Here is a 21,697-nt window from a genome sequence, read left to right as displayed (position 1 = left end):
AGCGTCATGAAGTCTCTTCCTTTATTCTTAAAAGCTAAAGCTAAAATTTTCCTTTTACCATCTTATATGTTTGTTTAAGTGTTTTATTTAACACCATGGTTATACAAAGAATTCTGTCAAGGCTATTTGGAAAGGAAGTAGGTTACTTCGAATGAATAACAAGATTCATTTCAGTGTTGTCCATTATCATTTAGTAGCCTTACATCTAAACTCTTTGTTATGTATGCTAAAATCCCAAATCCTTGATGCATGTCTTACTTGATACCATTATTTCATTTTGAAGGATAGAAAATTCTACCTTGCAGAAAACTAAAACTCTGTCTTATTCTTCAGCTCATATGAAAAGGGATATGCTTATCAAAACTTAACCCTCAGTGATTATCTTGTTTAATGCTGGGGGGAGGGAAATGTTACTTTCCTTAGTTCGTGCTTTGAAACTCTGTCTTCTGCCTGCTAGGAATATTTAAGATTGAAGAATACTAGAACTGGGCTTAACCTAGATAGTGCTAACAGTGGAATTTGGATTTGAGCTCTTATATTGAGAACCTGTTTGAATTATTGTGGGGGTTATACATTATCTTTTTCATTTTTCCTGCAAATGTCATTACATTTGTTACTTTTTGCTGTTCGTATGATTTTTAACACATATATTGTAATTTATATATATATATCTCTCTTTTGATTTGCTTGACTGGAAACACCCTCCCCTGGATGACAGCAGTTGACCCTAGTATCTTCTGTAGTCTGCCTTTGGGTTTTTTTATTATGAGTAGCGTGATAATGTTAATCGGAGCAAAGTACGTCTCAGGTTAGTTATTGTTTGAACTAGATCACTTTAAAAGCTATCTACACTGGTTTAAGTGTTGGGGTTTTTTGTATTCCACCTGTTTATTTTCAGCAAAAATGACTGATGCTTTTTGTTGTTCATGCACACGAGTGTTCCAGGGTGTGAATTAGACATATGGTACCTAGGGGAACCAGGTGAATGCCATCTTCAATTCATCCTCACGTGCCATGAAATTCATAGTTGTTAGATGCACATGAAACTTTGAATTCTCCTTTCCCTATATCTGGCTACAGAGACTGTACACAGTTTACCAAAGGGGTATATAGGTTGAAGGAGCCCAGCAGAGTTTTGCATTGCCTGCATTACTGTGTGTATTGCAGTTAGAATAAGGTTCCATCCTTTATTCTCTATTTCTTCTCATAATGTTCAAAATTATTTTGAGGATCTTGTTTAAAGAAAAGGAAGACTTTTCTTCTGTCCCTGAAAGGCTTCATGCATCCTTTTAGTTTTTCTGGTCCCCTTAGAACTGTTGTTTTGTTTGTTAGAAATCTTCATCAACTAAATCTATAAAATATTCTTTTGTACTTTACTCTTGATGGATAACGGAATTCATTTTGTGTAAAGAAACCCTAAAAGGCCTATCTGCAAAACTGGGGAAAGAGACTGTGTGCATATGCAATGAAGATGCATCTTCAACCTATTAATATATGTTTTATTTGAAAATAAAGTTCTTAACATGGATGACGGTGTTAGTTGCTTATGCCAGAAGTAAGACATTTCATTAAGATATTCTTATGGTAAGAAAAAGATTATATGGTGATGTCATTTGTTCTTTGTTGTGGTGTTTCATAATTTCATTCCAAATAAAATATTTTACAGTATAGCCATTGTTGCCACTTAGTAAGCTTTTGGGGGATGCTTGTTTAGTTTTCCTTCTTTGGATTTGGTGGGCTGAGTGGGAGGTGTTAATTAAACAGACAATTGAGGACTCTAGCATGCTCCTGGGATTATGTGTTTGTATTTTGTTTCTACTCATTCGGCCTGAATTAACTATTCAATTGTAATTTTTCTTGCATGGAAGAGACTGTCTGAGCTTGTAGGAGAGCTAAATTCAAACTAAACAAATGCTAGGCAAAAATCAAACTGAACAAATGGATTGACATTAATTTATTAACTCTGGAATGTATCTGTGAATGAAAACAATCTTGATTATGAAGAATAAAATAAAACCAGCTGTGATTAAGTGGGTAAATTTTTAACAAGCTGAACTAAGCAATTCGAATATTAATGCCAGGTCAGGTTCTTCACCACATGGAGGATATCTAAAATAATATGAAGAACAATGTTAAGTGGGTGGATAAGCAATTTAAATTCTGGGTGTATTGCTTTTTAAAACTAACTAATCAGTAACCTGCATATAAATATCTAAACCTGCACTGCTGGAACTCATTAAAAAAAAAAATCTTTTTCTCCCTTCCCTAAGCTTGTCAATGCCTTTCTAACCCACAAGTGGGAAACATTCATCCCATTGCTCTGGCCTTCAGAACCCATTTTTACCCTTGTTTTCAAATTATTCTCTATATATAGTTACAATATATACCAATACAGGAGCTTTATATACCAATATGTTGGTGTATTATTTACATGTTAAGCTTGGGGACAGGAGAAGTTGCAAGAAATTTCCAGCTTTTATTTGTTTTAAAAATGATGTCTAAACAGGAATAGCATCAGCGATGATATGGACAGGTTGTAGTTTTGCTCAGCTGTGTGTTAGGGTAGAACATGATATACAGAATTTGTGTTGCTGATTGGAGCAGGGCTCCTTCCCCCTTAGACATTTCCTCTGGTAAATATTCTCTACTTTTAAAAGCTGGAACCAGCTGACCAGACTTTCTTTCTAATTCAGTACAGGAACTCCATTAATTAATTTGTTATATTTTACCTTTTAATAAAACACTGGAACTGGAACGCAGTCATCAGTATTGTAGGTTTGAGGATGGAATCTACTGAGGATTGAATTCATCCTTCATGTGCTGAAACAGCAGTAAGTCTTGCACGTCAACAGCGCTGTTGTTGAACATGTCTCTGTAAGGCAGGGCCTTACAGATTTTACAGCTACTGAAATGCGAAGGAAAAATCTGCTGTGGCAGAATACAGAACACTAATGTGGCAAAAACCCATTTGCAGAACTGCTAGACTAACTGCCTTTTCATGCAGCACCTGATGACTGCATATGAAGTACAATACTGTATTGAATGATATCATTTCATAATTTCATCAAAATCAGATAATTACTTGTACCTTATTCTATGATCCTCATTCTTCTTCTCTCCCAGGGGAGAAATGGCCAGTATTTTGGTTTATGTCACTATTAAGTTGTGTGTAGCAACTGGAATCGTTATGCTAAGATTCTTTTACGTTTTCGCAGTAGTTTTGGAAGTGGACATCTGAGAGGTTTCAACATATTCTGCAGCTGTACTTTTTTAGGGGGTGGAAGTTAACTGAAAGTGATATTATATTTTATTAGACTGAAATTTAAAGACATGCCTTTGCATGCTTAAACTGACGCCTCTCAAGTGAGGTGAAAATGGGGATTGGCTATATATGGGATCTTATGTGACATAAATTCTTTTACTTTATTCTCACAGAATAAGGCATCAGTACTGATAGTAAAACTGTATTCTTCCTGCTTAAATATGCTTTGTGGTTCTTTTTAGATTCTCTTTTTCCTTTTTAGTTTCTTGTGTTGTGATAGATATTGCCAGATTGCATACTAATTTACGTATAGGGATCACTGTGCAGTTCTGCAAGTTAGTTGCAGTAAAGTTTCTCAAATTTGTGAAAGCTGAGCTCATATTCAGAAAAAAAAAATAAGCTTAGAGTACCTTCCTTCGATTCTTCTACTTGTTAAAATTTACCCATCTTTCTCTCCTGCACATCCCACACACTGAAGTGCTGGTTTATCTGATGTCACAAGATACACCTAATTTATAATCCCATTAACTGAAAACAAAATATGGTTATACTGAGTTCCTCTTATATAATAGCTCAGCTGTATTATAGAGTGTTATTAATGTTTTAGAGTAAATTCTGTATTACTAACACATGTTTTTTTCTTATTTAAGGTACTGGTAAATGAAACTACTTAGTGGAATGTCCAGATGCAGCTGATTTTTTTCTTTTGTTTTGTTTTCTGAAGAGGTTCCACCACCAATGTGATTGTACTATTTGTGTGACTAAATTCGTTCATGAATCCATCTGTTCCCAGTCCCTGTGTAACCTCCCAGTGGTACTCTGAAACTTAAGTCCTCAGCCCTTCATTACTCTGCTCCTTTCCCCATCAACTCCAGCTGCACTGGAGGTCTTTGCATGGACTTTCCCACATCATCCTCTAAAATTTCACAAGCCCTAGCTTTGTGTGAGAAAGCTGGTATATCAAAACCCTGCACCTTCTGAAGTAATATCAGATGTTTAGCTCCCCTTTTCAGGGCTTTGGTACTTTATACAACACACTGCAGAAATTTAACAATGCACTATAGAACTTTGTAAACATCTTACAATTCTTCCAGCTGCTGTGAATTACCTTTCATATGTTTATGGTTGCCAAAGATGTTTTATTGTAGTTGCTGCTGATCTGAAACACCTTCAATGGTACAAACCTTTTAAACACTATTTCAAAATGTATTACCAGTAGCACACATCGCCACTGGTTTGGCAATGAAGAGGTTGCTGGTATGGTTCACAGGGTACTGTTGAAATGATCAGTTACAAAGTTTAAAAGTTTGGTTTGCCTTCTGGCATTTGTGTTCAGTGTTCCCATTACAAGTAAGACTAAGTCCTGTAGCTGTTTCTTTAAAGAAATAGGAGTAAATAGATGTGTTTGTTAAGGCCATGTTTCATGTTCTTGTGCTATTTTGCTGGGTTGAAAAGATAAATTTGATACAGGACTGCTGACAGGTCCTCAGCAACCGATAACTCTTAAAACTGCTCTGTACAATGCACTTTTCTTCAGCAATCCCACATATATTCTGACATCCTGCTTAAGAATATTTTAGTGATATTTGTTAAACTTCTGAAAGTTGAAGGTAACTTAGTTTTCCTTAAAGAGGGTCCACTCCAAATTGAATATCAGTGCTTTAGTTCTTGATCTCATTTAGTATATCTCAGGGACCAAAATCTCCCTTTCAGTTTCCATGTCCACAGTTTTAACAGCAAGTTGTCACAAAATATGCTGGGACAACCAAAACCCTGACCTGAAAGAGTAAGCACTTGGCACCTGAACTGGGCCACTGGAATTCACAGGCAACGTGTATGACAACTGAGTTGCATCCACTTGGAAGTTTTTTGTCCTCCAGGGGTAAAGGAGTGATGCAATAATAGTATGTTCAGCTTCCTGTTTGCACCAAGAGCATGACAAGTGCCAGCCTTATTGCTTAGGTCAAAGAAAATGTATTTTCGCCTAGTGCCATTAGATCAATATAGAAACTATGTTTAGAGGCTTAGTTTTTAAAAAGATGTTAAATATGTGTGTGTCTGAAGCAACGGATTGCACAGAAGTTCAGGTCTGTACAATATATTTAATATCAAATGTATATTAATTGCCTTTTTATTAGTGAGTGCAATGACCTTTTAAAACGTGACTTTTACTTAAGAAGTTAGAGAAGGGAACATTTTTTTTGTCCTGTGATTACATGTATAAATTCAACAGAGGGGGGTTTTGTGCACAGGAGAAAATAGAACAACATCATTTGAATCCTCTATTTCATAAATACTCAAATGTGAGGTGTGCCAGCTAAAATTTCTGTGTTTTCCAGTTTCTATTGGAGAGGTAAAGAAAGAATGAAAAATCAACATGAATCCATAGAAAAATCTTTATACTCCTTACCTTTACTTGGGGTTGTTACTGATCCCACCTCACCCTAAGGAACAAGACTGACAGCAGGCTCTGGAGTACACAGGGCAAGGGAAGCACACACTTCAAACACTGGACCTCTGCCCTTGACTTCTTGCCAGAAACACTGAAGTACTGAACCTGGGAATGGTTAATGTTGAAGTGTTGCCTTTGCTGGTGATGTACATGGCAGGGGGAAAAGTAGCACATAATAAGTAGAAGGGAGATTTTTTTGCTGCTTTTCTGAATTTTACCAGGAAAAACAATTCCTGTTACTTTTTCACTGGACAAAAATAGTTATTTTATTTTCAATTGTTGTTGCAAATGTTTTTTAAGAATTTCACACCACTGTTAACTTTCTGCCAACATAGTTGAAATATATTTTAAACTGTGTGTTGGGAGGGGGGAACAAACTGTTGAAAGTTAGCTTTTTGTGAAGCTGTGATTTATTTTTTTCTATAAATTGCTAGATTTATAAAATTCTTACTTGAGAAATGCGTTAACTTGGTATTAAAATACCATAAATAAATCAATATAAGCTGTCAGTTTATTCTTGCACATTATCTTTCAGACACATTTTAATTAATGTTTTTTGCATGAGGCATTAGCATACATTGACACATTAAATAGTAGAGCACCCTCTTTAAATATCACAGATGTGATTTCATGTGCTCTCATGTACAGCTCAAATCCATGCAGTACTTTATTCTGCTTTTCAGTGATATATTCAGTTTCAAGGACTGGATTAGAAATTACATTTCCTCAAGTCCCTCCATATTCAGGAACAAAAGCAGGAGTACACAAGGGGAAAAACAAAAAAGGATACAGTCATAATACAGGTTTGATCCGAAGAACTCAAAAACTTTGCATGGTGGGGCCAACAGGCCCAATGGCTTTTGCTCTTATACCATGGTCTGGTACCTGCTACAGATCAAAAGCCTTTATGGGTAGGGGGAAGAAATGCTCATGGAGCAGAAAACACTGCTGAGGGCACTAGCCAGGAGTGTCAGGTGTTATTTTAAGAAAGAAGCATGGGGGTACGTGTATATGTGGAGATACATGTATGAAGGGTACCTGCCAGATTCTTGTTTGTTCTGGCTCTACAAAGCTCCCACCTGTATTCTGCACATCTGATGCTGCATAAAGGATATGGCCTTCATCCATAGTTTTTACAGAGTCTTCAGTCCCCTATATCGAAATCAGTTGTGTGAGTCAGAACCAACCCACCTCCTCACGCCCCTGCCAAAAAAGGCATTTAAATATCACATCAGCACAGAAACCTGAGGTAATACATTATTACTCAATATCGGAATTGAGTCTTCCTTTCACACAGCAAAATTACAGGCTTGCCCTTGGCTGTGCTGCACAAGAGCACACTCAAATCCCATGATTCATCAAGCTGGAACATTATGAGATGAGAACTTTATTAATGTAATTAGTAGCAGAAATTTATATGTATGAAGATTTTTTTTGTTCAACAAAAGCTAATACAATGTCTAGTCCATTACTGGAGCCCTATCCAAATAAGCTTCTTAATATCCATACCATCATCCAGGCCCTAATCTTTCCATCTAGATAATTTGAGATCTGTAGCTGTTGGAATGCTGTCCCATTAAGAGCTGTAAGACAAGCCCAGGATCTTTGGCTGTTGTTGTTTTGTTTTTTTGTTTTTTTTTTTTTTAATTATCATAATTTACCAGCATTCATGGAAGTAGTACTCATCAGTCCTGGAGATAAGGGCAGGCAAATGAGTAGCAGCCCTCTAAATCTCGAAAGAATGATGAAAGAACATTGCTGGAATGGTTTTCCCATGCTCTCCAGAGGGATCTCAACAAGGTGGAGAAAAGACTGATAAGAACCTTGTGAAGTTCAACAAGGGGAAGTGCCAAGTCCAGCCTGTTGTACTGGGGCATGTTGAGGGCCAACCTGCTGGGAAGCAACTTTGCAGAAATGTTCCCGGTGGACACCAAGTTGAACATGAGGCAGCGCTTGCAGGAAAGGCCAACAGCACCATGGGCTGCATCAGGCAGAGCATCTCCAACAGGTCGAGGGAGTGATCCTTCCCCCAGTGAGACACACCTGGCATGATGGGTCGAGCTCTGGGATTGCCAGTATGAGAGACAGACGAACACACCAGAGTGAGTCCTGTGACAGGCCACGAAGATGGTTAAAGGATGGGATCATCTGTTGTGTGGGAGACACTGAGAGACCTGGGACCTCTCAGCTTGGAGAAAGCTCAGATATAAATACCCGATGCAAGGAGTAAAGCAATGGAGCCAGACCCTTGTCTGTGGTACCCAGTGACAGGACGAGGGGCAGTGGGCACAAACTGAAATGCAGGAAATTCCGTTCAAACCAAAGAAAAGGTGGTCACACGGAGGAGAACATTGCTCAGAGAGGTTGTGGAGTCTCCATCCTTCAGGATTCTCAAAACCCAATGGGACATGGCCCTGCTCTCACTGACTCTGCTTTTTTAAGCATTTGCTAGTGGGAGTTTAACCAGACTGTTTTATTCAGATTCCTGATTGCATTAGTTCAATACCCTATTTTTTCATATTGAATTATACCACCAGGTGCTTCAAAACTGCCCAAAAGCCAACCATGGTATGACATGCTTCCGAAGAGACTGCAGTTAAATTGTAGTTAGCAAAACCTAAAAATATGGATACCTTAAATTTTTATAATGGGAAGATATCAGTTTGGGAGTAATTTCTTTTTGTCTGTGGTGTTTTGTCTTTAAATCCATGGGATTCTGATCTGAGGGTTCCTTCTCTGACTATCCTTACATTCACTTCCATTGGAAGAATCTCCAGCACCATTATTTTTCATTTTTGCAGAGATGGAGCACTCCCAGAACTGAAGGTCCAGGAGCTCTAGCTTCTGGATCACCTGACACACTTCTTGTGTCTTGTGCAACTAGAAAAGACCTTGCAGACAGGATGGTATTGGTGATCAGCTGTCACTGCCTTGAACAAGCACTTTCCCTCACAGTTCCAAAGCTGTTCAGGTTGTCTTCTATTTGTTTTGGCAACAGGATGGGTTAGTCAGTGTCCTCTGCAGTGCCTGCATTTCCCAGGCTCCTTCATAAGCAGCATCAGGAATTTTGAGTATATCACTGCAGCTACTTAGTTTTTAAGTTTTCTGACTACATCAGCCCTACCCATCTTTCTTGCAAATGTTATCTTGCAGGTGAACTGATTACTGAAAACCTGAGCTTACTCTTTGATACAGAGGAATTCAAGACTGATGAGTGTTTCTCGTTAGCTTTTATAAGCACAGAAATCCCTATTGTATTACTACTCCATATTAAAAAACTGAAGTCAGCTTACAGTTGAGAGGATGCATTACACAAATATTAATGCACTCCCCTGCATTACGTTTCAATATTAACATCACTTTCATCCACAAACATTAAAGAATTCTTCAGCTGAAGAAAATGCTGACAAGAAGAAAAGCTTCTAGAGCTCTCATGCTACAAATATTGGAGGCATCTGATACTGTCCAAACTTTTATCATTAAGGAAGAAGGGGAAAAGGGGGGAGAGTGACCTATATGAACATGCAAGAACCCTGTCTTCAAAATATGAAATGATAACTTTAACATTGTTCTCTAAGTCATGATTGTTGTATCTCAGTTAAACCTCAAGACAAGTATTATTAAATCTCTTTAAGACATGCCCCCTCAGGAAACAGGTTTGTATTACCAACACAACCTATTCTATTTGGACTCTGGTTAGTCTTCAATGAGGTGCAAACCACTTCGTATGCAACATAATACCTCTATTCTGTGACTTTCTGATACATAAGCCTGAAAGTAAATGAATTGTACCTGACCTTGGTTTGCATTTCAGCTCATTGATGAACTTCACACTCAAGCATGATCAAGGGCTGTCATAGCCAGCAATAGATCTCAGATCATGCGATCATTTTTTTGATACCAGTCTTTCTATTTCCCCACTGATACTACAGCAAACAACCATATACAGTGTAGGATTTGTCAAACTACTAAATGTTAAGTAATGTTAAGTAAAATTCATATTAATTAACTTAATTAATTAAGTTAAACACATTACAGTAGTGATGAAAGATTTTATTTGCTAATGTTGAAATAGGCTATTTGTTTATTCATGAGTATGTGAAACACCAAGTCCCAACTGATGTGTAAATGAGGCATGTTGTATGTTGGAATATGCAGGCATGGTTTTAATATTTGGTGTGTGAGATAAGCACTTAGAAAACAGGAAAAAAACATACTGGAATTTTAGCAGTGCAGAATCAAGTGTAACACAACAGTAGATCAATATAGCAAGCAACAGGATGGTTGTGGGTCGTAGTAGGATGATACTGGTTTACATAATATCCTTGAATTTCTGAAATTGTTGGAAGATTTTGTTACAGTTTCACTAAAAAAAAAATTCCTACTTGCTTTCAAAATAGCATCTGTTGAAGCTATCACAGCAGCATTTCGCACAGTATTCTGTAAATGAAAATGTTGAAATAATAATTTAAATATTTATACAAAAAACATGAGTCACAGCTGTACTACCTTACAATAGAAACAAAGATAACATCAGCATATGAGCAATTCATTTACACACTGTAGATCAGTGCTACCAAACTAGTTTGCAGTAAATGCATAGTAATAACTGCGTACAAGGACAGACAGTGAGTTCTTTCATAATAAACTAAAAACCAAGAGATGTAGCAATTCTTGTTTACAGAAATCCGCCTAAGACTTGTAACGTTACAAATTTTCACCCAAAAGTCACACCGTTCCAGTGCCAAGGTTACACACAGACCTAATAGTCCATGTGCACAAAGTAACCATTAAAGTATAATTAGGTAGAATCATAGAATCATAGAATGTCCTGAGTTGGAAGGGACCCACAAGGATCATCGAGTCCAACCCCTGTCCCGGCACAGGACAACCCCACAGTTCACACCATGTGTCTGAGGGTGCTGTCCAGTCTCTTCTTGAACACTGTCAGGCTTGGGGCCGTGACACCTCCCTGGGGAGCCTGTTCCAGTGCTCCACCACCCTCTGGGTAAAGAACCTTTTCCTCATGTCCAACCTAAACTTCCCCTGGCACATCTTCCTGCCATTCCCTCGGGTTCTGTCACTGATCACCAGAGAGAAGAGATCAGTGCCCGCCTCTCCTCCTCCCCTTGTGAGGAAGCTGTAGCTGCCATGAGGTCTCCCCTCAGTCTCCTCTTCTCCAGGCTGAACAAACCGAGTGACTTTAGCCACTACTCATACGGCTTCCCCTTCAAACCCTTCACCAACTTTGTATCCCTCTTCTGGACACTTTCCAGTACCTTTATGTCCTTTTTATCCTGTGTTGCCCAGAACTGCACACAGTGCCCCAGGTGAGGCTGCACCAGTGCAGAGCAGAGCGGGACAATCACCTCCCTCGCCCAGCTGGCAGTGCTGTGCTTGGTGCACCCAGGACACGGTTGCCCCTCTTGGCTGCCAGGGCACACTGCTGGCTCATGTTCAACTTGCTGATGACCAGAACCCCCAAATCCGTCTCCGCAGAACTGCTTTCCAGCATCTTGTCCCCCAGTCTGTATGTAATTTCTTTCTCCCTATGACTATTTAATATTGGACACTGCCTAGGTTTTGAAATGAACTGATGTTCCATAGTGAAGAAAACAGATGTAGCTGGGATCCATGTCTCTTTATTTTATTTTGAAGTTAGAGGTTTTGCAGTGCATAAGGCATGGGTTCTCATTCTTCTGGTGCCTGAAATTATACGGAGCTACATAGCTTTTCACAAGCATCTCCAAGGTACCTCTTTCTCTCTGCCTCTTTTCTCTGGCCCTGAAAAAAATCAAACATTTTATCCGCTCAAAAGGCTGCTAATAGCTGTTTGTTTGTTATTTGGTGTTTACTTCTCTACTTCATCACTTTGAGTCAGGACCTCATGTCAGTAAAAGTGTTGCCATTCCAGAACAGGAACAAGAAGCTGGGGTTTCTCCATCTGTCCCCTCACCCTGCTACTGTAGTGAGATACTGTCTGACAATCTTAGAGAAAATGTAGCCATGCCAGACATTTTCATACTTTAAAGATACATTTTTCAGAGCGTGTACTCCTTATCCACCTTTACAGAGCTAATCCTTCCTCTTGACAGATGGCCTTGTAGCTACAGTACAAATAAACACTATACAGAGAGATGAACTGAAGAAGAGTTATGCTGAAGTTTACACATCGGGTGTTTGTTGGGATTCAGGATATTACCTTATAGGGATTTTTGTGGATCTAGTTTCCATCATGACAAAACTGCTTCTAGAAAGGAGCATTCAGAAGAAAAAAGTATATTTGTATAAATTCAAACAATCCTTCTCCATCCCCACCCCAGTGCTGAAGTGCGGCCCACGCTGTAACCCTTTGCCAGCACAGGTGTGCTACGCCTGGGGACACAGGCACTTTGCTTGATTGATACCGTAGCACCCGTGTACGTTAGACATAGCGGCAATGCTGTGCTTTCACTGGCTTCGTTGGCCTTTTAGATGGGAACTGATCTAAAATATGTCTTACCACAGCAAAATGGCCTTACTACTGTCTTATTTCTGTGCTTTAAGAAACCGTTTTGCAGACCTAGCCTTGGCATCTTGGGCTTGAACTAAACCAGAATGTTATCACAGCAATTTTAATAGCTTGTTTTTCAGGCCAAGTTGTGTAACATTTGTAATTTAAACAATGTAGAAAAAAGTTGATCTATTCAAAAGTAATATTTCTTCAATGAAGAAAACTTCTAAAGCATTTGAGATAGGAATTATGGGTAAGAGTTTTAAAAAAAGCCCCCAGGGATGGTATCCCTTTATTTGGGTATGTGCACAGTTAAGACTGATTGATTTCTCCAGTCTCCTCTTTTCTTTAGGTTGATCTTTGCTATCAACCCATACGGTGCAAACTTTCCAAAAAACAAATTTGTCACCACTGTCATTTTCTTGCCACAGCAGATATTAAGGAAATGTAGCCTTAACTATAAAAATGAAACTCCTGTTTGATCAGCCAAGTAACCAGACATTGTTGGCCCAAGGCATGGGACTTCTATTATTTAATCAAGGCGTATTTGTACTCAAAAGCCAGTTGCACAGATATTTATTATTTTATTTATTATGTTCGTTTTCAACAAATACACATTTGTTTTCATTCTTTGATGTTTTCATCATTTATTAGTGCCACCTATGTTAGCATTAAGTTAATGCCACAGGTGACTTGAGAGAAAATTCTAAATGATTGTGTAGTTTACAAACAACTGCAACATAAAAAACTTCTGTATGGTTATGGTAAGTTCTGCTTTAAATCTGAAGCCTTTGATTGATTAAAAATTTAAAGCATAAAATGATTTTCTTAATAGAGGACCACAAATTGATTTTCTTAATAGAGCACCACATACACAAGTGGATACTTGTTGCCACTTAAACCTGGATAATGTCTTTGGGCATTAGGATGTCTGTTGAGATTACAGTTTGTCCCTGTGTAGCTACATGTCTGATAGATACCAAAGGAGTTTCTAATGCCATTGTCAGTGGGTGGGCAAACAATGACCGAGGACACTGATCTCCTGTCACTAACCTGTGGCTGAATCAGCCAGGTAATGACATGGCATTCTGGATCCCATTCAGTCGTCTTCTTTCCTTTATTTTTCTTCATTCACTGACTGTTTTGTTGTGGGCACACTCTATGTGTTTAAATTACTCAAAATAAGAGTAACCATTTCTTAATAGTTGTGCTAGACCAGTGCAGTGAGGGAAATGTCATTCAGTTATTCATTGTTCTGCTGTATTTCCTTTTTTTAAAAAATACCCTGTTGTGTATCCGAGTAGAGGTGAAAAAGCACAGGGTCTCTTCACCCTGGTTAGTTATAGAATAATCCTGTCTATGATGGCTACAGTTGTATGTAAATTTAAGCCTAACCCCTAAGCCGTCAGGGGCCAGTAAGTCTCTTGGGCTTCGTCCCATCAACCCCATGTGACTGGAAGTCACTTGGGAGCACAGAGCTGGCCCTGGGAGGAAAAATTGTGCTTTCCCACCATGCAGTAGCCCAGCAAGTCACACACACCAGCTCCACAAATGCCCTCCATCCATGAGGCAGCAAAAAGATTGTCACCTGAAGGTGTTCTCCTTGCTTCCCCTAAAAACCAAGCACACAAGCTGAAGCCATGCAGTTTCAGTGCCCCGGCAGAGGTGACAACTAGGCCATGAGGGGCTGCCTTCTCCACCCCTTTGCATGTGGGGACTATGGCATTGAGACCAGCAGCTTGCCAGAACGGTGCCTTAACCTCATGCCCAACATGCAGCGCAAAGTGGTATATTTGAGGGGACTTCACAGACTTTGAGGCTTAATTTTGGACCTCCAAAGACACACTGTCCAGACTGGAGGTCCAAAACATGGTACTCACAATAGCACTAAGTAATTCACCCTGAGTCACACCAGGAGTCTGGGATGCTTTCACTCAGGGCCATCACTCTCAAGTGACAGGACCTAGACAGACATGCATAATTTGTTCAAAGACTGAGCCCTTAACTAGGATGGCAGCCAAGGGCAGCTCCCACCCAGCCGTTCATATCATGTCATCTTTGCCCAGGTGACATTTAGAAGCCTGCTAGAATTCCTGACAAAAATAAAACCAATTTAAAAATCCAGAGCACTGTAATTGCACATGTTTATCAAATTCATCAAGTAAATTGTGTAAAGGAAGTTGACTGAAAGCCCTGCAAAAGTTTTAATTAAAATTTATTTCACTGTGTAAAAGGAGTCCACCAAGTTTTATAATTAAATCCTAGCAAAAGGATGTCACTGGAAAATGTCAGTTGCATTAATTGCCTAATGCTGTTCAACACAGCTTCCTTTGCTGCTTTATTGATGGAGTAGGAAGGAGGAGAAGAAAAATACCATGCTGACATCTCTACACAGAATAGTGGATATTAGTCAGTTCGAACACTTTCCTGCTTAATAGAATGCATTACCTTAACTTTCAGAGGGAGGAAAGTAATATTCTCAGTGGTGAAAACCAGCTGGATATCATTAACAGCTTGAAAGTGGAGGTGGTGCTTTGATCACTTCCACTTTCCCTTCCCTCCCTCCTCCTTTCGGTGTCCTTTTCAGAGCCATAGGTTTATTTTCTCCTGCTCTGACTTAACTGACCCCAAATTACAGCTTTCTGGCAAAATGAAACTGGACTTTCTGAGTTTTCCTTCTCTATTTTGTCAAGCACATGGTTCGTCCTTACTGTTTTTCTGTGTTTGGTTTTGCACACAAAGAAAGTCTGATGTTTTCTGAAAAATAAGGGGCAAAAAGGGCTCTGCCTTTTGCAGTAGCTGAAATTTTTTGCTCTCCCCAGGAAAGGGACATTGTCAGGCAAAGAGAGATTTCTTTGGGCAGTCCAATGTATAAATTTTGCAGATTTAGCTCCAGTAGGAGCCAAAGGATTGTCAGCCTGCTTCTTTGTGTTCCCTCTTATAGTGAGGATCCAGTGTTATCTGCACGTTTTATCCAGTATTACACTGAATAGTAACTTTTCTGTTCTGCCGTACTCTTTCACCCAACACACGTGCTTTTCTCCTGATTACTGCTCATCTGTTTGGCAATATGGGACCCAGCTGCTCTTTATCCATGAGTTAGGAAGAGCCCTTGTCTCACTCCTAGATGGTCAATAAATTAGTTACATCCAGCAGCATTTAATTATTTACAGCTATATCCAAAACAGTTTTCAATGATACATCCGTGATGCTGGAGTGGAAAGTAAAGCTCTTCATTAGGAAATTACTCATCCCAGTGGGGTGGGGGTGGATGTTTCTCATCACCACCAGCCTCTCTGTTGCTGTGAATCTTTAGCTGGTGAGGAAAGTCATGATATCTCATCACTGCCCCAGGGATGGTGTATTTACCAGATGGAGGTACATGTAAACCCTGAGGGGCATGGGCAATATACAGGATTTATTCCCTTCCTCTAGGGCAGGGGTGTCAAATTCATTTTCACCGGGGGCCACATCAGCCTCGCTGTTGCCTTCAAAGGGTTGAATGTAATTTTAGGACTGCATAAATGCAACTACTCTTACTACAACTTGTTTTCTGGCCATTGGTTCTTTGCTTTTCCACTTTCTCTCTCCATAGGGATCACTTTTGGACCTAATGGGATTGCCACTGTTAGCTTTAATTATTTTAATACAAATGTCACTGTACTGGGTTAAAATTATTACTTGTAGGTATAGCTATATATATATATATATGTGTATTTTAAAGCTTCTAGTTTTCACCTTTTCAATCTTTTCTCTCTCTCTCAAGCTCAAGAAGATAGAAATAGTTCTGTTTTTCAGCTTATGTAGTGTTTGAATTGTTGGACATGGCAGCATATTTCCATCCTCTAACTGGGCTTTGGAAGACCTCTCAGAAGGTCTGTTGAGTCTCCCATAGCTTATCTTCTCTTTATTTCTATGTAGCTTTAACATTGTGCTTGAAGTTTATAATTCTTTCATTACCTCTCTTTCTGAGAAGCAAAACATAGACTATAGTGTTTCGTGTAGTTTTAATATGTCAAATAGCTGAATGTTGTTTTCCTGTGTCCCTATTTTTAATTAAACTATATTTTCTGCTTTTTATAATTTGATCTGTAACATGTAAATAATTGTCTTAATTGTAGTCTGATTTTTTTTTTCTGACGAGAGGAAAGTGAATAAAGGGGTTTATTATTAGAATGCAAGAAGGTCACAGACCACTCTAAAATCAAAAAGTGAGTAGGTGGATGAATATGTAAAGTCCTTGTAATTATTGTATTTTCCAGACTGCATGGTAGGACTTGTAGTATTTATATTGTATCACAGAACTATTACATATTAACTGTGATGACCCATCAGCTCCAGGTTGGGTTTTTCAGCCAGGGTGTTTGCTTCCTTGCATGATCATTTTAGCTTCAAAATAAACTTCATTCTGTTTCTGCTGTTCCTGATGGGGATAATGAGCAAAGTTTTTGCAAAATATCCCAAAAGCAGTAAAACGTCCAAAACTTAATTGCTGGTAAGAAACAATTTTTGATGAGAAAAGTGTTATTGTAAGACGTGATTATTCATTTAAAATCAGCCAAGTGATGTTTATGTAGCTCCTCCAGGATAAATATTATGTATTGGGCTGTTGATTTGGTAGCTAAATGACTATGGGGACTGTTCAGGTCTTGTTTGCACATTAATAACATTTCCAAACACTTAAACTTCATCAGAGCAAGTAGGAGTTAGTGAAGAAGGTTTAGGGATGTGGGCACATGCCTACATGTGACTGGACTGTGACTATGTCTAAAGAGATGGTTTACTCCAGTGGTCATCAAGACTATGAATTGGGATCAAGAGAAGACAGGTTGCTTTCTCTTTATTTTCTATTGCAGAAGTAGTTAGCCAGTACCCAAGGACATATTTTTAATCCTTCCTGTGATGAAATAATAGACAATTAGTGCAAATAGTAGAAATAAAGGTGAGTTGACTGTCCACTGTGTTTTTCAGTAGGTCAAGAGAAGCTGTTGTTGGAAAATCCCATGCAGTGGACACTGGCACAAGCTGTGCTCTGTGCTTGCCCAGCGCAGGGGTCACACCTGGGCTACTGGAGACCTGGGGAACTGCTGACCATGGCTGAGTCTGGTGGCATTTCCCACTGCCAAGCAACATTTTCCCAGTCGTCCCAGAGCCTTCATCAGGATGAGGAGAGCAAGTTGTGCAGGTGTCACTGGTGTGTGTGTGCCCTGTTTCACCTCCTGAAAGGAGGTTTTAGCATAGAGGGTGTTGGTCTGTTCTCTCAAGTAGCAAGCGATGGGATGAGAGGAAGTGGCCTCAAGTTGTGCCAGGGGAGGTTTAAACTGGATATTACAAACATATTTTTTCTTTTATGAAAAGGGTTGCTAGGTGTTGGAACAGGCTGCCCAGGGAAGTGGTTGCGTCACCATCCCTGGAGGTGTTTAAAAGATGCATAGATGAGGTTCCTATAGGGACATGGTTCGGTGTGAACTTGGCAGTGCTACATTAATAGTTGGACTTGAGGATCTCAAAGGTCTTTTCCAATCAAAATGGTTCTATGATTTGCTTTACAAGCATTGGTGGAGTAGTAGTCAGGGTTGCTGGTGAGAAGATAATGACCATGAAATGAAGAAGAAGCAGAAATCACTCGGCCCAGTCACCCTTTCTGCCTGACATCAACCTCCCACAGCAGTGGTGCGTGATTTACCCTGTTTGTCCCTAAGCACAACCCTCAAACGGTTGCTACAAATTCTGCTCAGATCAGGCAATACTTTTGCTCTTACATTAACTCACACAGGGGAAATTTTCAACCCGGCATTTATTTCAATGCTTGCTGATGTACTTAGCAAATGTGATGAGGAAAGATTTGAATGCGCAGATAATGTGCAGTGCCTGACTGTACTCTGATTTTAAAAAAAGGAAAGCTATGTCCTTTTAATTGTGTAAGATACATCAATGCTTTCCAAACAATTTGTAAGCTGCTTTCACCCAGCACTGAAACATGGTTGTGTCTTTTTCTGTGAAATGAAGATGGAGCTAAAAGCAAATGCATCAATTTGCTGGTTTCTGCTCCTGCATCTCAACTGAAAATTGTGTGGAGCACATAACTCGGTGTTATGGGACATCAATAACTGCAGTACCTCTTGTTCGAAAGTGGTACAGATCTTTGATACGGTTTCATATAAACCCAGAAATGATGCCCAAAACATAGCCTGTGCTCTGAGTATTTTCTTGCCTTCCTGAACAGAATTTTGTGTATGTATTTAAAAGGTGAAGTATAAAAATTAGATCACATATCTTAACAAGTCTTTATGAGCTGTGAATACATGGCACTTCAACTTTGCAACTAAACATGTATTGATGCATGTTGTCATCTGATAGCCTAAGAGCCTCATGAAAAAACAATGAAGGATAGTTTATCCCTATTTTATTTATAATTGAAACTTGATTTAAGCTGAATAAATAACCCTAAATTGAAAGATCTCTAAGTGGTCTGTGTGGACAGCACTCTGGTCATTACTTTTGCTGTATTTCCTCTTGTGCTTTTGCCATCTTTTAGTTGTAATTTGAAGGACGAGAAGAGATTTTACTTTCCACTGATGGTGCAGATCTTCTTTGTCTTCTTAGGACAGTCATGTGTGAAAAAATAATACCCTGGACAAAACGCTGGTCCTAATAGCTTTGATCCAGAGAAATGTCTCCATTCAGAAAAGGTGTTTGACTGTATTTTAATGTTAACAACTTTAATGAGGAAAAAGTAAGTATCTGTTTCCAGAGAAAGAAATCAACTTTCAACAATTTGCATGGTTAATGCTTGTCTCCAGTAAGGACAGGAGGTCTGAGTTCCTTGATGAATTAAAATGACAAATATGCAGATCAAGCACGTTAAGAATTGTCCTTTTACCAGACATAGCAAAAATACATACATAAATTATGTAGGGAAAATCTTGTTATGTATCTCACTTCACAGAAATATAGAGGGCCTCGTGCAAAGTGAAATCAGTAAATGTAAGGACAGGACAGCAAAACTGGAGTAAGAACTTTTCAGGAAAATAAAGTTTGCAAAAGTAATAAATGTTTCATTGCCTTAAATTCTAAAAAGAGTTAAATCAATAATGGGAAAGTTACCAAAAAAATTCTGTAACTCAGTATTGATTTTTATGTTATCCTTTGAAAGGCACTAGCAGGTCATTGCTGAATTATATAGAAGAACCTTGAGAAGGTATGGATTTTACCACCCTGAAAAGCTACATATTTGTTATTTAAGGTCACACTGACTGTTTATTTTTGGAAAACTATTAGTTCCACATAGTATGCAAGGGAGAAGAGTTCCAGCTGCCAGACAACAAACGTGAAGTTTCTGTTACTGTCTGTAAGGGGTCACACATATGCCTTTCTGTTTTAAAATACAGGTGGGGTTTTTTTCCTACCCTAACCCAATCATTTATTAAGTTCTATTATTTCAGCTTTTCAATGAATCATTAACCAACATCACACCATCAGCTGATTTATGACCCTCATTATTACAGTTTTATGTTAAAGCTACGACATCCACATGTGGGACTCCTGTATAAATAAATTCTGGACAAAGCAGAGATGCTGTAAAAGAAAAGGTGCATGTCAAACACCAGCCTGATGGCTGAAGATTTCCCTCTTCCCTGAGGGAACTTTACAATCTCTGCATTCATGTGTGTGTGGTTTCAGAGCCTGGACCATTTGCTCATACACGTGTTGACTTCCCACACAAATCCACCAGTGAAGAATAATGTCCAGCCCCGTTCTCTCAGTAGTTGTGTGGTTAACCCTTGTGAGACTGATGGTTCTGCACTAGGCATCAAATCCTGACGGCTTCCTTCTCCAAACAAGGATGTTCTTGGGTGCAGGTATCATGTTCTCCAACTAAAACATACTAAAAGGTCTTCGAGTGACAGTGTGGAAAGTATTTTCCTTTGCAGCTATGTAATGCTTACAGTTTAGGTGCCCTCAAGTCTCACAGCTCTGACCCTGTTGCCCTGGGCCATATTTGTATTCAGCACAGAAAGTCACTGCTGGAGCACAGTCAGGATCTCTGGTGGGCTGAGTTGTCTTCTGGACTTGCCCCACACTCCCCTGCCAGAGGATGATCTGGTCAGCAGAGGGAGATGGACTGTGAGGCTGTTTATTTACCTGGACAACAAAGTGTCTAAGTGAGGTGGAGCTAGTGTGCATATGCTTGTTTTGTTTCGGTTTGGTTTTTTTGTAGCTTTTAAAATGCATTTACTTAAGCTTCTTTATTGCTTCAAGGCACATAAATATTTAACATCATTAATTTAGGAATTCTGGACAGCACAGGCAATGAATATCCAACCTTTAGCTAGGAAGTAAGTGTGAGAGGTGGTCAGGCCAGTCTCTGGAATGACAAGCGTCTAAGTAGTAACTTAATGCCTAGTGTTGTCGACAGTTTAGATATATTTTAATTTCTGGTGATGTAAAGAGTTGGGACATACAGTCTTTATTTAATCCACCAGCTTGGCCAACTAAAAACACTTTACTACTGTGCAATGGCTATTTGATATCTTCTCTATATTAAACTGCCAGCCAGCCTTCTGTTTAATTACACTTTAAATTTAAATGCATGTGGGGGTTTCTTTTCAGAAAAAAAAAAAAACAAACCACCATTCATTTTTCTCTTTCAAAAGCTCATGTTCAGTTCAGTGCCAGTTTTATATTTTCCCTTGCTGTTTTATGACTACATTTTATCTTTTTATGTTCTTTTTTTCCCCTATATTTTCTATTCTTTCTTGGAGAAGATATCTTATTTAAATATTAAATATGCAGTAGGACATAAAGGAAAAGGAAATCCCCAAATTAATCTTCCTGCCTAGTTCTGCTTTACAGCTTTGTTTCCTTTCAGTTTTCCTTTAATACCTTACCAATGCTGTGATAAATTGATCCAGATAACACTTTTTATTTTCCTCAGTATAGATTAAATACCTGTGTTGGGGGAAAAAAAATTATTGTTAAGGGAATTTTAAATTTGAGCCTTGAGATTTCGCACTGTGTTTACTAGAAATGCTGACTGCATGAATGAGATTAAGAGGAATGTGCTGGCAAAGACCACACAGCACTGCAGTACGTCGAACCCCCAGCACTGCTTGGGTGCACCTGAGAAGGTACCAGCAAATCACCCCAGCTGTATCCTGTAGCTAAAGCAAGACTGAATTGACTAAAATAATTCTGTATTATTTTGGGGACTTGTGAAGACCAGACCAAAAAAAAAAAACACCTTCCACCAGTGATTTACTCTTTATTTTGTTCTTCTTTGTACCAGGTGAAAGATGATCTGAATGTTAAAAATAGTATGGTATCTTTAATTTATTCAGTTGTTTTTATTTCAGGTTTTGTGTCCCACTTAATAGAAATGGAATATGGTGTAGAGGCTTTATTTGAGCAAAAAATAAATTAATTTGATTTGAACTTTCCATGCAGATAGGGAATTATGAAAAGGACTATAAACTCCAGCAAAAGAAAC

At 38.8% G+C, this 21,697-nt stretch overlaps 1 protein-coding gene across 10 annotated transcripts in view; it reads left to right on the top strand.

Annotated features, from left to right (window-relative positions):
* Positions 1-21,697, top strand: part of GK (glycerol kinase) — a 62,160-nt gene that overhangs the window by 32,646 nt on the left and 7,817 nt on the right. The window contains exons 19-21 of one of the 10 annotated variants that reach the window (XM_071812168.1): positions 722-808; positions 2,761-2,831; positions 3,913-6,223. The exons of 3 other annotated variants lie outside the window; for them this stretch is intronic. In XM_071812168.1, coding sequence (XP_071668269.1) covers positions 722-808; positions 2,761-2,804 — 131 coding nt within the window. In that variant the 3' untranslated portion in view covers positions 2,805-2,831; positions 3,913-6,223. Of the gene's footprint in view, positions 1-718; positions 1,671-2,760; positions 2,832-3,912; positions 6,224-21,697 lie in introns of those variants that run through there. 6 more of the 10 variants (XM_071812163.1, XM_065859650.2, XM_071812187.1 and 3 more) reach the window with 6 other exon arrangements.

Source organism: Patagioenas fasciata, chromosome 1 (genome assembly GCF_037038585.1).
Source record: "Patagioenas fasciata isolate bPatFas1 chromosome 1, bPatFas1.hap1, whole genome shotgun sequence".
Taxonomy (NCBI): domain Eukaryota; kingdom Metazoa; phylum Chordata; class Aves; order Columbiformes; family Columbidae; genus Patagioenas; species Patagioenas fasciata.
Note: the sequence above shows the minus strand (reverse complement) of the source record. Positions and strands in the feature narration are given on the sequence as shown.